The following is a 15,779-nucleotide window of genomic DNA, read 5'->3' on the forward strand; positions in this document are numbered from 1 at the left end:
CTTTCCTCTTCTACCCTCCTTTACGACTCTCAAAAAACTCTCAAGTGAAATGACAATGTACAACTGAATCAGGTTTGACTCTGGTCCGGGTTTAAAGTGTTTCTTCGATCGGCAAATTTTGGTCTTTTCTGACCCAGTTTATTTCAGTTTAACTTTGAGCATCTAAATTGGTTCAGTCGTGAACCGGAGCATCCACAACTAAACTAGTTTTCCCTAGAATCAACTTTATAACTTGTGTGGCAATTCCTTAAATTAAGACTTAGTTTGGCCACAACTTTCCTCAGGCCAAAAAATAGCTTCCGAAGTAGTCCTTTTGTAAACAAATCCTCCTTGATTTACATAAGAGCTAGTTTAGAAGAAATCCGGGCTAGATTTAATCTTGATGCAGTTTTGTGAGGATTGCCAAACACAAGCGCCTCACTTACCCAGTTTAATTGAAGTGCACAGCCGAAAGCAAATTTAAAAACGGGTCGGGTCTTACAGGATCCGAACCACATCCAACATAACCCCCGGCTGGTTCTAAACGGCTTATGTGGTCTTCGGAGCCGCCGACCTCTCTCTAAAATCGATCCTCGCCTTCCCCCTCTCTCAGGTACGCTTCGCCCTAAACAATAAAAGTGTCTCGTTGTTTATTAATTATTATTTACTTATTATTGAGTTCATGGTTCATTATCGCCTCGGATTAGATTCGATTTGAATACTCTTTTTTTTTCCTTTGAATTGAAAGGCAGAAGGAAAATAAACACAAACCATGGCTCAGCTAAAAATTAAATAAAAAAAAACAATGGGTGATGGTGCTAAGTTCATTAGGTTTCATTTTGGATTACATGGGTTGAATCAAGACTCTGGAAAACCTGGCCCGTGTAAAAAAAAGTTTTGATGCGGTGAAATTTCATTTGATTAGAGGGGATGTTACTTTCTACGCGCCACGAGGCAATTTTTCGGTATTAAATGGGGATGGATTGTTCGTTGTTAAAATGTAGTGTCATTGTTGTGTTGGTTGTTTTGAAGGAGAAATTTGTTAGATCTGAATCATAAAACTTGAGATCTAAAACCATATAGCCATGATTAATTCAAAGAGATTAACAATAATCAAAAGAGCGGAAGCTTATACCTGAATCCATTGCTTGATCTTGAGATGAGTTTTGATCTTCTAACCTTAGGGTTTCTCTAAATCCGAATTTCTCTAGCTAGATGGGGGTGTAGAGAATTAGAGAATGTAACCCTTGGTTAGGGACCATAACCCCTTATTTATAGATGTTGTACTTTTGTAATTTAGCCCCTCAATAAATCACAATTACAACCTGATATCTGCACATATAACCACATGATTATATTTAAATACCAAATTAACCCAACTTAATTGATCACTTTAGTGGGTTATCCTGAAAGATAGCAATACACATTTATTTAATCATATGTGCCCACAAATAGATTTATTAGATTAAATCCAACAATCTCCCACTTGGGCACCATATGATTCCTTAAATTGTGTATAACCTTATGAGCTCAAAAATTGCTATCACTGAAAAGGTATTTCCGAACAATCTCGTCCATTGACTATATCAATATAGGATCAAAGCGGCCTTCGTCACATTTATCGTGACTCGACCCATCAATGGTCACATATACCAATACAATCAAATGACATAGATCAATCATGGATGTGCAGCATGAAAATTACATGCAATGTGATCAGTACATGTCTATTTTTAACTGGTCCTCCTTAGTGAGGTCAAAACCAAACATAATGTAACAGAGTGTCTTAACTGAATACTTTATTCTGATCAGACAATACAACCAAACATAAAGCACCACAAATACAAACTCCCACTAAAACATAATATCCTCAAATAATACCACACCCATATGAGCAGTATGCTCATGAAAGACCTTAGGTGGCAATCCCTTAGTAAGAGGATCAGCTATCATGGAGTTTGTCCCAATGTGCTCTATGGATATCTGTCCACTCTGTACCCTTTCTTTCACAACCAGGAACTTAATGTCAATATGTTTTGACTTAGTTGAGCTCCTGTTGTTATTGGAATACATTACTGCAGATTTATTGTCACAATATAACCTTAGTGGTCTTTCAACATTTTCCAAAATGCGCAGTCCCGTGACAAAATTTCGCAGCCATATTCCCTGATTGGATGCCTCATAGCAAGCTACAAATTCTGCTGCCATAGTGGAGGAAGCTACTAGTGTTTGTTTGACACTTTTCCATGATATAGCTCCTCCTGCTAACATATAAATGTAGCCTGATGTAGACTTCCTGCTATCTTGGCATCCAGCAAAATCAGAGTCCGAATACCCAATGACCTCTAATTTCTCTGATTTTCTGTATGTGAGCATGTAATCTTTTGTTTTCTGAAGATACCTCATAACCCTTTTGACTGCTATCCAATGATCCATACCAGGGTTGCTTAAGTATCTGCCTAACATCCCAACAATGTACGCAATATCCGGACGCGTACATACCTGAGCATACATTAGACTTCCTACAGCCGAAGCATAAGGAATCTTCTGCATTTCCTGAATTTCAAGGTTACCTTTAGGGCACTGATTGAGACTAAACTTGTCTCCTTTAGCAACAGGGGTGTCACCTGGTCTGCAATCTTGCATGCCAAACCTTTTAAGTACCTTATCGATATAGCTCTTTTGTGATAATCCAAGAATACCCCGAGAGCGATCTCGATGTATCTGGATCCCTAATATAAAAGAGGCGTCCCCAAGATCTTTCATCTCAAAATTCTTTGATAGAAATCTCTTGGTTTCGTGCAACATGCATATATCATTAGTGACAAGCAAGATGTCATCGACATACAGAACCAGAAAAATATACTTACTCCCACTGAACTTGTGATATACACAGTCATCAACAATGTTCATCTCAAAACCGAACGAGATAACTATTTGTTGAAACTTATGATACCATTGACGAGGAGCTTGCTTGAGTCCATAGATGGATTTCCTTAATTTGCAAACCATATTCTTTGGGTCTCCTGACACAAAGTTTTCTGGTTGCACCATATAAATCATCTCATCAATGTCTCCATTGAGAAATGCAGTCTTAACATCCATCTGATGTAACTCAAGATCATAATGAGCAACAAGTGCCATGATTATTCTGAAAGAGTCTTTCGATGAAACCGGAGAGAAAGTCTCTGTATAATCAATGCCTTCCTTTTGAGTATAGCCTTTAGCCACAAGACGTGCCTTATACCTCTCCACATTACCGTTTGCATCCCGCTTGGTTTTAAAAATCCATTTACAACCAATTGGTTTTGCACCTTCTGGTAATGGGACAAGTTCCCAAACCTTATTGTCTTGCATAGACTTGTACTCTTCATTCATGGCATCAATCCACTGTTGAGAGTTAGAACTTTTCATGGCCTGAGAGAAGTTGATTGGATCATCTTCTAACATTCCACTACTTTCCTCATGTTCTTGGAGAAATACAATATAATCATCCGAAATAGCATTTCTCCTTTCTCTCGTGGATCTTCTTAGTGACACTGGTTCTTGAGGTTGTTGAGTTTGTTCTTCTGGAACAGGGAGTTGTTCAACATTATCATCTTGAGGTTCCGGATTTACTTCTTGAGCAACAACAGGTATAGGAACCTGAATATTGCTAAAAGTAACTGTATGGATTGGATCTGAAGCCAATTCCTCCTCAAAACTAATGTCTCTAACCTTATTTCTCCCCCCAAACTCAACATCCTCAAAGAATATTGTTGTTCCCGTCTCAAAAATATTTCTTAAGCGTTCAGAGTATCCAATAAAGTAGCTGCTAACTGTTTTGGAGTCCAATTTCTTTTCATTCGGCCTATAAGGCCTTGCCTCAGCTGGACATCCCCAAATATGTAAATGCTTTAAACTGGGCTTTCGACCAGTCCAAAGCTCATAAGGTGTTTTAGCAACTGCTTTACTTGGTACTCTATTCAGAATGTAAGCTGCTGTCTTAAGTGCTTCTCCCCAGAGTGACTCTGGTAAAGAAGAATGAGCAATCATACTTCTTACCATATCCTTAAGAGTCCTATTTCGTCTTTCAGCTACACCATTCATGCTAGGTGAACCCGGCATGGTGTACTGTGGGACGATACCGCATTCCTCTAGGTATCTAGCAAATGGTCCTGGACGTTGTTCACCTGAACCATCATATCTACCGTAGTACTCACCACCACGATCAGATCTGACGGTTTTAATTCTTCTGTTGAGTTGATTCTTAACTTCAGCTTTATAGGCTTTGAACATGTCCAGAGACTCAGATTTTTCATGAATAAGATATAGGTGCCCATAACGTGAGTAATCGTCTATGAATGATATAAAATATTGTTGACCATTTCAGGATTCCGTAGGGAATGGCCCACAAATATCCGTATGTATCAATTCTAAGACATCCGAAGATCTGTTGGCACATAATCTCTTCACTTTGGTCTGTTTTCCCTTGATACATTCAAAACATACGTCGAAGTCCGAAAAATCAAGAGAATCCAAAATGCCATTAGACACAAGATGCTCAACTCTACCTTTTGAGATATGACCTAAGCGCTTATGCCATAATGTCGCCGAATTTTCCTTATTTAATTTACGCTTAGTACCACGTGATTCCACATGCAAGGATTCATTATAAGAAGCAATTGTATCGAGCAAATATAGGTTGTCATAAGTACTTAAGTAACCGGTTCCCACAACATTTGAATTAAAAGATAAACTGAATTGACTGTTTTCAAATGAACAAGAATAACCTGATTTGTCCAATACAGAAACAGAAATTAAATTCCGTCTAAAAGACGAAACTACAAAAGTATCTTTCAAATCCAAATAATAACCAGTTCCTAACAACAACCTAAAGTGCCCAATTGCTTCCACATCTACCGATTGTCCGTCCCCCACAAAGATATGTCTTTCAACATCACTTGGCTTTCAGTAGCTCATGCAACCCTGCATAGAAACACTTATGTGAGTAGTAGCACCAGAGTCTAACCACCAAGTGTTTCTAGGTACTGAAGCTAAATTAACCTCAGAACAGACCAAAATAAGGAACATACCCTTATTATCACGCCAGGCGTGATATTTTGTACAGTCCTTCTTTACATGTCCAGGCTTCTTACAGAAGAAATAACCCTGATTATCCTTATGTTGTTTCTTCTCAACTGGACCCTTAGCAGCTTCCTTATCATTCTTCCTTTTCTTGCCCTTATCCTTAGAGGCATAGGCCAAATGAGCACTTTCTGTCTTATCTTGCTTCAACCTGTCTTTTTCTTGCACATAGTATGAAATGAGCTCATTTAGAGTCAATTTCTCCTTTTGACAGTTATAACTGACCTTAAATTGATTGAACTGTGCAGGAAGAGACAACAAAATTAGATGCACTAATAACTCGACACAAAGATCGAGTTTAAGTGCCTTAAGCTTTGAAGCAATATGAGACATTTTCATAATGTACTCCCTGATATTTCCTTTGCCCTTATACTTCATTGAAATCAAGCGAGCTAAAAGCGTGCTTGTTTCTACCTTATCGTTTTTCGCAAAACGCTTTTCAATTTCGGCAAGGAAATCTTTAGCCTTAGTAATCCCTTCGGATTCTATGCCCCTGAAGGCTTCCGGAACGCCGCCCTTAATGATCATAAGACTCATGCGATTTGAACGCTCCCACTTCTCATGCTCCTTCTTTGCATCAGGAGTGCTATCCGCATTGAGAGGTTGGGGTTGTTCAGTTCTTAATGCATAGTCAAGATCCATGCAGCCAAGAACAATTAATATGTTCTCTTTCCAAACCTTGAAGTTTGTCCCATTTAGCATGGGAATTGAGTTGATGTTAGCAGAAATTGTTGCAGCAGATGCATTAGCTGAAATAAAACAACAAATGCTCACATCAATAACCATAATCAATAAAATTCAAATAATGACAATCCCCATCCAAGATACCGGCACAACATTAATATCAAGTCTTTGGACAGTAATATTAACTTGTAAGTGATACCTTGTTGCAATGATCAAACATTGACAATAACTCATGTCAAATAATGAAACTATCTTTGGATCGATTCATTATTCACATGTAAACCTTATAATTGTCACACGCTTATCATCGCAGATGTGTATACAGTCTAAATAAATATTAACCTTCCTTTGGGCCGATTAAATATTTACACGAAAGCATACACACAAACATCTCACATTCCTCATGAACAATCTACACAAGAGAGGTTACTTTGGCAACTTCTTGTTTCAATTAATCAATTGGAGTGAGAGACAACCTTAATACCTTAGTGTCATAATATTTGAATTAAATAATTGATTAAAAACCGAATTAGATTTAAATTAAAAAATTTAAATCAACTGAATTTTCAAAAACTTAATTGGGGTCTCACAGCTTAATTAGGGCCCATAACTTAATTGAATAAATTAAGTATACCAAAGTGGACCCATGAAAAGCCGAGGCTTAACCATAATGAACACGAAGTTCCCTTAACTTCGAACGCGAGGTTCGACTGTATTGAGTACGAGACTCACTTAAGCACGAACGCAAGGTTCGTTTGAGAACGAACGCGAGGTCCGTTAAAAAAGATGAACGCGAGGTTCGTGAACGAACGCGAGGTTCGTTAAAAAAGGATGAACGCGAGGTTCGTGAACGAACGCGAGGTTTAAAAAAGGATGAACGCGAGGTTCGACTGAAGCACGAACGCGAGGTTTGACTGAAGCACGAACGCGAGGTTCGACTGAAGTACGAACGCGAGGTTCGTCTGAAGCACGAACGCGAGGTTCGTCTGAAGACGCGAGGTTCACCTTAGAAGAACGCGAGGTTCGTTAAAAATTGAGCTTGACGCTCACCTAAGTTGAACGCGAGGTTCACCTTAGAACGAACGCGAGGTTCGTTAAAATTGAGCTTGACGCTCACCTGAGTTGAACGCGAGGTTCACCTTAGAACGAACGCGAGGTTCGCTGAGCGCGAAGCTCGGTTAAAATCGAACGAACGCGAGGTTCGTTTGAGGTAACCACCTCCTTAATTTTCGCCATGAACCTTTAGGGTTTCAAACTGAAACCGCCGCCGCCAAACCCAAAAAATTCCTTGATTTTTATTTTCAAAACCAGATCCAGAATCGGAAAAAATTTCTTGATCTAGATCCAAGAAAAATTGAAGGAAAAAATCAAAGGAAAATCCAAAAAATTCCAAAAAGGTACTGTTCACCGGATTTTTTTTCAGTTACCGTTCATCCAAAAAATACTTTACTGTTCATCCGAAAAAAAATTGCTACTGTTCACCGAACATTACTGTTCATCTGAGAACAAAACTGAATCTTTAACCAGAGATTTAAGATCAAAAACCCAATAAAACTTAAATCCCTAAGAATTAATCAAGGTGGCTCTGATACCACTTGTTAGATCTGAATCATAAAACTTGAGATCTAAAACCATATAGCCATGATTAATTCAAAGAGATTAACAATAATCAAAAGAGCGGAAGCTTATACCTGAATCCATTGCTTGATCTTGAGATGGGTTTTGATCTTCTAACCTTAGGGTTTCTCTAAATCCGAATTTCTCTAGCTAGATGGGGGTGTAGAGAATTAGAGAATGTAACCCTAGGTTAGGGACCATAACCCCTTATTTATAGATATTATACTTTTGTAATTTAGCCCCTCAATAAATCACAATTTCAACTTGGTATCTGCACATATAACCCCATGATTATATTTAAATACCAAATTAACCCAACTTAATTGATCACTTTAGTGGGTTATCCTGGAAGATAGCAATACATATTTATTTAATCATATGTGCCCACAAATAGATTTATTAGATTAAATCCAACAAAATTTGCTAATTATTGCCATGAATCCTTGGATTTTAGGTACCTATTGAGGAAATAGGATGAGGCAAATGTGAGTTGATTTGCTTGCTGACATAAACATGTATAATATACTAGTGTGTTATCTTATATCATTGTTTCTTCCTCGGTGTTTTAATTATTTAACTTTTAGTTATAATATTTTAAATGAAAGAGTAAATATGACAGTAGTTTATATTCAAAAAAATTTAAATTATTGTAGCCTTCTATACCCATATCTAGATCAATATCGAGCATCTCCAAGAGCCTCCCTATCTCATGTCCTTGAGTAAATTTAAGGAGTAATCAGAGCCTCTCCAACAATGATCTTAGGTTTTCCTATATTTGAGGAGCAAATCTCTCATCCTAGAAAATAGGGAGCCAAATAATGAGCAAGTGCTCTAACAATGCTCCTCAAATGACTCCCTATCTCATGTCCTAGACTAAATATAGGGAGTAGGAGGGGGGGGGGATTTGCTCCAACAATGCTCCTTATGTTGAGACTAGATATAGGGAGTCATTTCTTGTCTTTCATTTGGAATACCAAATCATAAGCCTTATATTTAGTCTTCATTATAGGGAGCTTGTTGGAGCCAAATTCTCTTCTCATACTCCCTAAATTTAGTCAAGGACATGAGATAGGGAGGCTCTTGGAGATGCTCGAGGGGAAAATTTGGCTCCAACAAGCTCCCTATAATGAAGACTAAATATAGGGCTTATGATTTGGTATTCCAAATCAAAGACAAGAAATGACTCATTTAGTATCAACATAGAGAGCATTGTTGGAACAACTTTCCCCCATCATACTCCCTATATTTAGTCTAGGACATGAGATAGGGAGCCATTTGGGGAGCAGTGTTGGAGCACTTGCTCATTATTTGGCTCCCTATTTTCTAGGATGAGAGATTTGCTCCTCAAATATAGGAAAAACCTAAGATCATTGTTGGAGATGCTCGTATTGCATTCCCATCTCAGTCATGTGTGGAGTAAAGTTTCTAATTCTAATAAAGAATAGAATATGGAAGGAACCTTACCCTCTCACATAAATAAACACATTTTTTTAAAATAAAGAGAATATGGAAGCAACCTTATCCTCTCACATGAATAAACACATTCTTTAACACATTTTAAAAAAAAATGTCATGAGGAAAGTCTAACACACCGAGGTAAGAAGATGAAACCAGTAAGTAGAGGCACATTGAACTTTGATCCATGATAAAAACAAGATAAGAATCAATACGCCACTAATTTCTTGTTAGAAATATGAATAAAGAAAAGCTTTTAACATATAAAATGTACAAGCGAATCTGATTTTTTTTTTTTTGCCCCCGTTTCTAGGAATGGATAACAAGGAAGGTGAAGCATCCAACAACAATCATAACAAACAGCCTCCCCATTTATCCTGCACAAAGTGCTTCGATGCTTTGTGGTTTTGCTATTCTCCCTTTCATCAAATGCAACAATATTACAGATATGGGGAATTTGACACTTGTTTTGGAAAGTGGAGTGCCCTTGCTGACTGTTTGAGTCTCAAAACAAAAAGGTCATCTGAAGTTCAGGAGATTCTTGAAGAGAGAGAGAAAGCAAAGCCACATATCTGGACATATCGAACCGTAGAGGAAGCCTCTGAAAACTGGTGGAGGATGTATAATCGTTTCTACAAGCCTCCTTCTCGACCTGATTCTTAATTTAGATGTGGTCTTTTTCAGATTCATTTTGATAAATTGAGGACAATAATTAGCTCACTTGAAGCCCTAGGGTTAATCAAGTTCTCTTTAGCCTTTTTCTGTTTAGAAGCACCGAATAACATGCAACTTACCTGAAGTTGTGATTGTTGGAAAATCCTACGTATCATTGGTTCCTTTATCTATAAAAGTTGTACCTTTCCATTGTCAAGTTTTAATCATTTTCAGTCTAGCCACTGTGTGAATTTTTAGTTTTTACCATGTATCTTCTATAATTTAGCCAGTGTAGCAAGCTCTGTTGGAATGCTATGGTGATGACTGAACACTTCTAGTAAAACTTATCATCAATTTGACCGTCAAGTATTTTCTTCAAGAGCTGACAACTGGACGTGGGCTTCTTCCCTTGAATATTTGGATATTAGATACCCCTATTTAGAAAATCCAGAGGAATTTTATGTCATTTCCGGCACATAGATCTGTCCTTGGAGTAAATCTAGATCACTAATCATTAAGTTTATGGAAGTTATTTTGGATGGATATTTGATTATGCTTCAGCAGGCTCTACTTATTACTTTGAATGAATTATATCTTCATGCATTGAAGCTTGTATTCTTCCTGACAATAGTGATAAGTGATGATGTTATATACATGTTTGGTTTGTGCGCACCAAAAAAAATTTTGTGACGATTTATTGTGTTTATTCTGTGGAGTGTGTGTGTGCGCGTGTGTGTGCATGTTGCGCGGCTCAGTTGGGGGAGAGGGGTGGGGGTTGGGGGTGGAAGAGAGAGCCTAAACAACTTTAGAAGATATATTTAACCTACGGTATATATGATTGGTATGTATCCTTCCAGTTGAGCAGAAGCTTTAGGTCCTTTTAAATCTATTCACTTTGTAAATATATTTATTTTCATGCCCTTTTCATGAATATAGCTAGTAGCCTGGTCTGAGGTAACCTTAAAATAATGGGTAATTTTGGGAATGCTTTGAAACAAATATCAGTTCTTCATTAGTTATGAAAGACTTGAGATTCTTCAAAAAATTTGGATTCCTATGGATGTTGCGGAGGAATTATCAGGGGCCATTACTGGTACCAGTGCAGATAGGTGACCGGCATCTGATGGTGGTACCTCATCCTTAGAGCAGAATTTGAGTCGAATTGCAACGAATCTGATGATTTTCTTTTTCAAGAGAAAAATTTGTCTACTATTGTTCACTTGTTAGCCTATATTTGCACACCATAGTTTTTGCTTTTCAAATGGTCAGTCTTCTTTTGGTATGTTGTGAAGAGTATATATAAATTAGGTTGAAGCTCACTGGGGAACTGAAAGTTCTCATGTAATACAAGTTTCATGTATTGTTGTGGTAATTTGTGGTGGTTACTTGTCGTGTTCGTGTGTGCGTTTGTGCATACAATTGAAATAGAAGACCTTAATTTGTTTCATTCATTTGCTTTATCGAAGAGAAAAGTTTCTGATGCCTGCATATGCCAGATTTTATCTGCTCAATGTCACAATCTAATCGATCCCCTTGTTTTCATAATTAGGAATTAGTTGTATAACTGCAAGATGTCTACATTCACCGGGTTTCGCAACCTTGCTCCAAAGACCAAGAATCTGGTGGTCGCTGGTGGCCTATCGGGTTTTGTCCTTGGCGTGTACTATTATACCATGAGAGCCGTTGGCGGTACCGACGAGCTTCAAGTTGCCATTGATAAGTTTGAAGAGATGAACGCCAACAATAAAACAGAGACGGGACCTGCAACCTCAACTAGATCTTAATGGCAGTTTTTACCTTTTGTTCGCCAGTGGTTTTAAATTAGACTGGAAAAATGTGGAACTATCCTCTGGGTTATTTGTGCGATGTTTTCCTTTTCAAGAGATTTTAGTATAGTATCAGATTGTGCATATCGACCCAAGCGTCTCTGGTGGCAAGGTGATGTGGTTTTAGAATTGAGTGTTATCTGTAATAAACTTGTATCTGGATTTTTCTGGCAGTTGTGAAATCTTTTCATGTTTCTCTTCTTGTATGTAATACCATAAAGATTACTATCTTCAGTTGTCATAAACATCGTGTGCCGCATCTATCATCTTTGATGTCATGATTGCATCTATCATCTTTGATGTCATGTTAGCAAATCGCCCTTTGGCGATTCCGGACACCCTGTATGTGCATTATGGAGAATTCTTGATCAATTGATACTCCTGCTGGAGAATCTTGATATATGGAAGACGTTACGCCTCACCATTTCTCTGGATGTAAATTTCGAACGGAAGTTGAAAACAACTTCGCTTACACCTCACCATTTCTCTGGATGTAAAGTTCGAACAGAAGTTGAAAACAACTTCGCTTACGCCTCACCATTTCACTGGATGTAAATTTTGAACGGAAGTTGAAAACAACTTTGCTCAGCATCCGGCACTTTGTCATATGAGAATGAAAGTTTGAACTTGAACAACTGGGTACAGGTTAAAAGGAATATAAGACTCGCCTATTAAAAAAATAACCAGTCACTTGAATAATTCTCCATTTTGAAAATGGAGATGCCGTAGACAAATATGCTTAAAATACAGGAAGGTATAAAACTGGAGGCAGATTCATCACTGATGACTGATCCTCAACAATATTTAAAGATACAGAAGAAATATTATTGTAGGATATAACGAGGCTTTGAATCTGTAAGCACTTAAAAGTTTCTCAATGATCTCTCTTGCTAAAAAATTAAATGCATTGCAAAATTTAGATCAGTTGTTGATGGAGAGGGAGGCCTTCAAGCGTTCGGCAATATGGGGAAGGGAACGAACATGGTCTTCAATAGCTAGATTTACACATGCCTCCAACTCATTCATAGCACCCGTTTTTATTTGCTGGAGTTTGGCTGCCTCGAACTTGTCTTGACATACCATTAGAGATCGGTTCATTCTTTCCTGGAAGGGTACGCAAACAAAATGCTTGTCAAGGAAATACGAGTTGAAATTTTCAATCAAATGGAAATAAAATGTTCACAGAGAATTTATCAATTACATACGAATTAACACCTATATTTCCATAGTATATGTTATAAATTTTTCCCTGTAGTATCCATTTGCAAAACTAAATTAAAGCATATCTTAGTAACACATGACACAGGCGCTACAGATTCCACTCTTTGGATATCAAGTCTGTAAAAAATTAAATCCTGCAGACAAAGATGTCACCGTTGACTTCAAAATGTCAGATGAAACTCCCAGCTGACGAGGAGAAATATCAGACTATTTTGAGGATTTTTTTTGGACGGCTCTAGAAGGAATAGAGACCCAAGTTGTTGAAGGGTTTGTCATTAGATGCGTCAATTTGTCACATCATTTTCATTCACAAGGAAATTTGCTCGAATTGAAGGTATTTCCCTGATCAGCAAGGAGATTTGAACTCATTGAAACCACCTCAGGCAGGATCATGAGATTCGTGTGTATTTGCAAGCCCTCCATATATTAAGAATGAACCACTACGAAGGGGAGGCTATTTTTGTGCACCTTGTATTCTCAAGTTCCAAGTGGTTAGACTTTTCAAAAACTTAATTAATTAGAATTTAAGCCGCATGGATGGGTGTTATTTCAAGCTGTCAATAGAGACTAATATGCAGGGACCGCATTAGCTGACTTCTAGGATTCTACATGAACAGTCAAAATTGGGCATCCACGTAACTATGAAAGCTATAGTGGTTTCAGTAGGACTTGTATTGTTGCCTAGATGTTGTTTGATTTTTCTTGCACCTTTTTCCTAGCATGTAAGCACCAAAATTTATCAAACAACCAGGAATAATGCAATGGTTGAAAAACTTTTTTTTCCACAATGGAACAATGTTAAATCAATCAGAAGAAAATGGTTCCAAATGGTTTCATAAAATAGAATCATACAGATTGACAAAGTTCAGTCTGTTTGGACAAATATGCAGTAAATTGAATGGGAAGAAGAAAATTGAAACCAAATCAATGGATTAATGAAACCTCTCAAAAACAACTCAAAAATCAAATTGAACGTTTTCGAGGTGGATTTGACTATGAAATAAAAAAAGCAAATCAAACACACTCAGTGTGGAGAAATTAATGTAACTCCTGAAGACCAATTCTTGGACCAGTACAGTAGAGAGCCTAGCAGCATTTGGCAAGCCCCAAAATCAACACAAGAACACAAGTTTTGAGGACAACATCAAGTTTGATTCAGGTGTCTCTAATCTTGAAAAGGGAAGCCGAACTATTTGTAAGCTTAAAAAGCCAACTCACCCCTTTCCATTTTATATAAAGGGGTATGTTTTATGCACATCCATTTTTCCTCAATACCCTCATACAAAAATGAGATATTTATGTAAACATATTACAAGTCTCATTTTTTTTCTCGGAAAACTTAATATTATGTCCTAAACTAGAAAATAATGTGATCAAATATCACCGTAACCGAGTCTAACTTCAAATAATATCATCAGCATGATAAACAAGACCAAATAATTAGCGCAATTCTAGGACATATTGCTAAAGGAATAGCACACATGTATGACCATTAATAGCTGTAGTGAATGCTGAAGAATTGAGCCCCAGAGCATCTCATAGTTTACTATTGAACTTGTTCAACTTTGCCTGAAATATCTCAAGCTTATATTGAGCATTATGAAGTGAATGAAATAACCAATGTGTCGTACTTGAGGAGATAAATGCAACCTGATTCTTTGGAGTGCCCTCAAGTCAACTTGTGATCTTTGCTTTATTTTTCTAGAAGTATTGAAAGGGAAAATAATTTTTTCCAATTTTTCTATCACATATAACATCTAGCAAAAGGAAAAAATAGTCCCAAGATGAACAGTATTATAGAGTAGTAAGACTGTCTGCTGCAAAAAAAAAAACAAAAAAAAAATTGCTTAATAAACAGCTGAAACCCAAATGCATAATTAAGGAATCCCAAACCATTATACAGGATATAAGTTTATAGTTTATACCCCATATATCTCTCCAAAGTCCAAACCGATAAAGAAAGAGGTTCCAAAATGGTAGAGGCTCAATTGAAAGCTTGGTCACTCCAAACAAGGAAATATCAAAATCCTTTCAAGCTTACAGGTAGTGATTATCAATTGCAGAAAAGCTACCAAGCATCCAAGGGAAAAAACCTTATATAATGGGATATAGAAAATACAAATAGAAGAGAAAGCAGTCATACTTGAAATTTTGCCATTTCGGTCTCCACAAGATTGTTAGCATTGAGAACAGGTACACTGCAATGCTCCACACAGTTATTTATAGCCTCCTGCTTCTGCCTTCTATCAAAGCACTCATATGCACACATGAAGTAGGCTTTCTGCAATTTCCAATTAACATATTTGCACAAATTCTATTAGAAGCTTTATACTATGTTCTAGATCGCAAAAGATAAACTACTCTCATTTCCATCAAATCTACTCATCTATATAAATGGGAGAACACAAAATTCGCTATCCATGCTACAGTAAATGCTAGTAGCACACTGGAACACTGTAGCGCAGGCGGGGTACTGTAGCAGCTCAAAAAATTGTGTAGCAATTAAAACCGGGATTTCTGTAGCGGAAAAAAATATGCACACTAGTTTCACATATAACTTAAAAATCTCTTAAATCTCTTACGGTCACACACGTCATCTTATTTTGAAAAAAATAATTATTTTAAGAGTAACAAGGTTATATCAAAGAGGGTGCTGGAAATTAATGGGTCTACATAACTGCACAATCTCTATTAGAAAAGAAAAATGAACAAAGAATTACACTCGACCTCAATCAAATATCACAAACAGCTTAACAAATATCCTAAAAAACTTAAAATCACATGCAAATTTTCATTTTTAGAAGTAAATTTTACTGGATTGACGAAACAATATTAAGTGAAAATGGGTGTCGGAAATTGATTGAATATAAGGGAATTAGTGAGGAATTAAGAGAAATGAACAAAGACCCAGATGGAAATAGTGAGGGATTAAGCCAAAGGAGGCTCTTTTACTGGGTAAAAGATTGAAACAAACTAAACCTGAAGATTGAAATTGACGTGATCTTGGATGGGTTGGAGCTGGTTCTGAGCTGCAACGTTCACTTCTTCGAGCTTCTTCCTCAATCGATCTGATACCAGCTTTTCTTCCATTGCCGCTATGTGTTCCATCTCTTTTTTTGGTCTCTTGGTTTTCCCCTCTAGGGTTTTGGATGAGGGTTTTTGTTAGGGTTTGGAGAGGCTTGGGGCGAAAGACAGGGCTCTTTTACAAACTGCAAA

General features: G+C 37.3%; 2 protein-coding genes across 2 annotated transcripts; one reads left to right on the top strand and one right to left on the bottom strand.

Moving 5' to 3' along the window:
- LOC109830214 (uncharacterized protein C227.17c) lies at positions 304-9,754 on the top strand. The gene is made up of 2 exons (XM_020397408.1): positions 304-592; positions 9,176-9,754. The coding sequence occupies exon 2, from the start codon at positions 9,178-9,180 to the stop codon at positions 9,523-9,525; it is 348 nt and encodes a 115-aa protein (XP_020252997.1). The 5' UTR covers positions 304-592; positions 9,176-9,177; the 3' UTR covers positions 9,526-9,754.
- Positions 12,014-15,779, bottom strand: LOC109830215 (protein FAM136A). The gene is made up of 3 exons (XM_020397409.1): positions 15,543-15,779; positions 14,707-14,844; positions 12,014-12,446 (listed from the first exon to the last, which is right to left on the bottom strand). The coding sequence occupies exons 1-3, from the start codon at positions 15,669-15,671 to the stop codon at positions 12,264-12,266; spliced, it is 450 nt and encodes a 149-aa protein (XP_020252998.1). The 5' UTR covers positions 15,672-15,779; the 3' UTR covers positions 12,014-12,263.

Source organism: Asparagus officinalis, chromosome 2 (assembly GCF_001876935.1).
Source record: "Asparagus officinalis chromosome 2, Aspof.V1, whole genome shotgun sequence".
NCBI classification, from domain to species: domain Eukaryota; kingdom Viridiplantae; phylum Streptophyta; class Magnoliopsida; order Asparagales; family Asparagaceae; genus Asparagus; species Asparagus officinalis.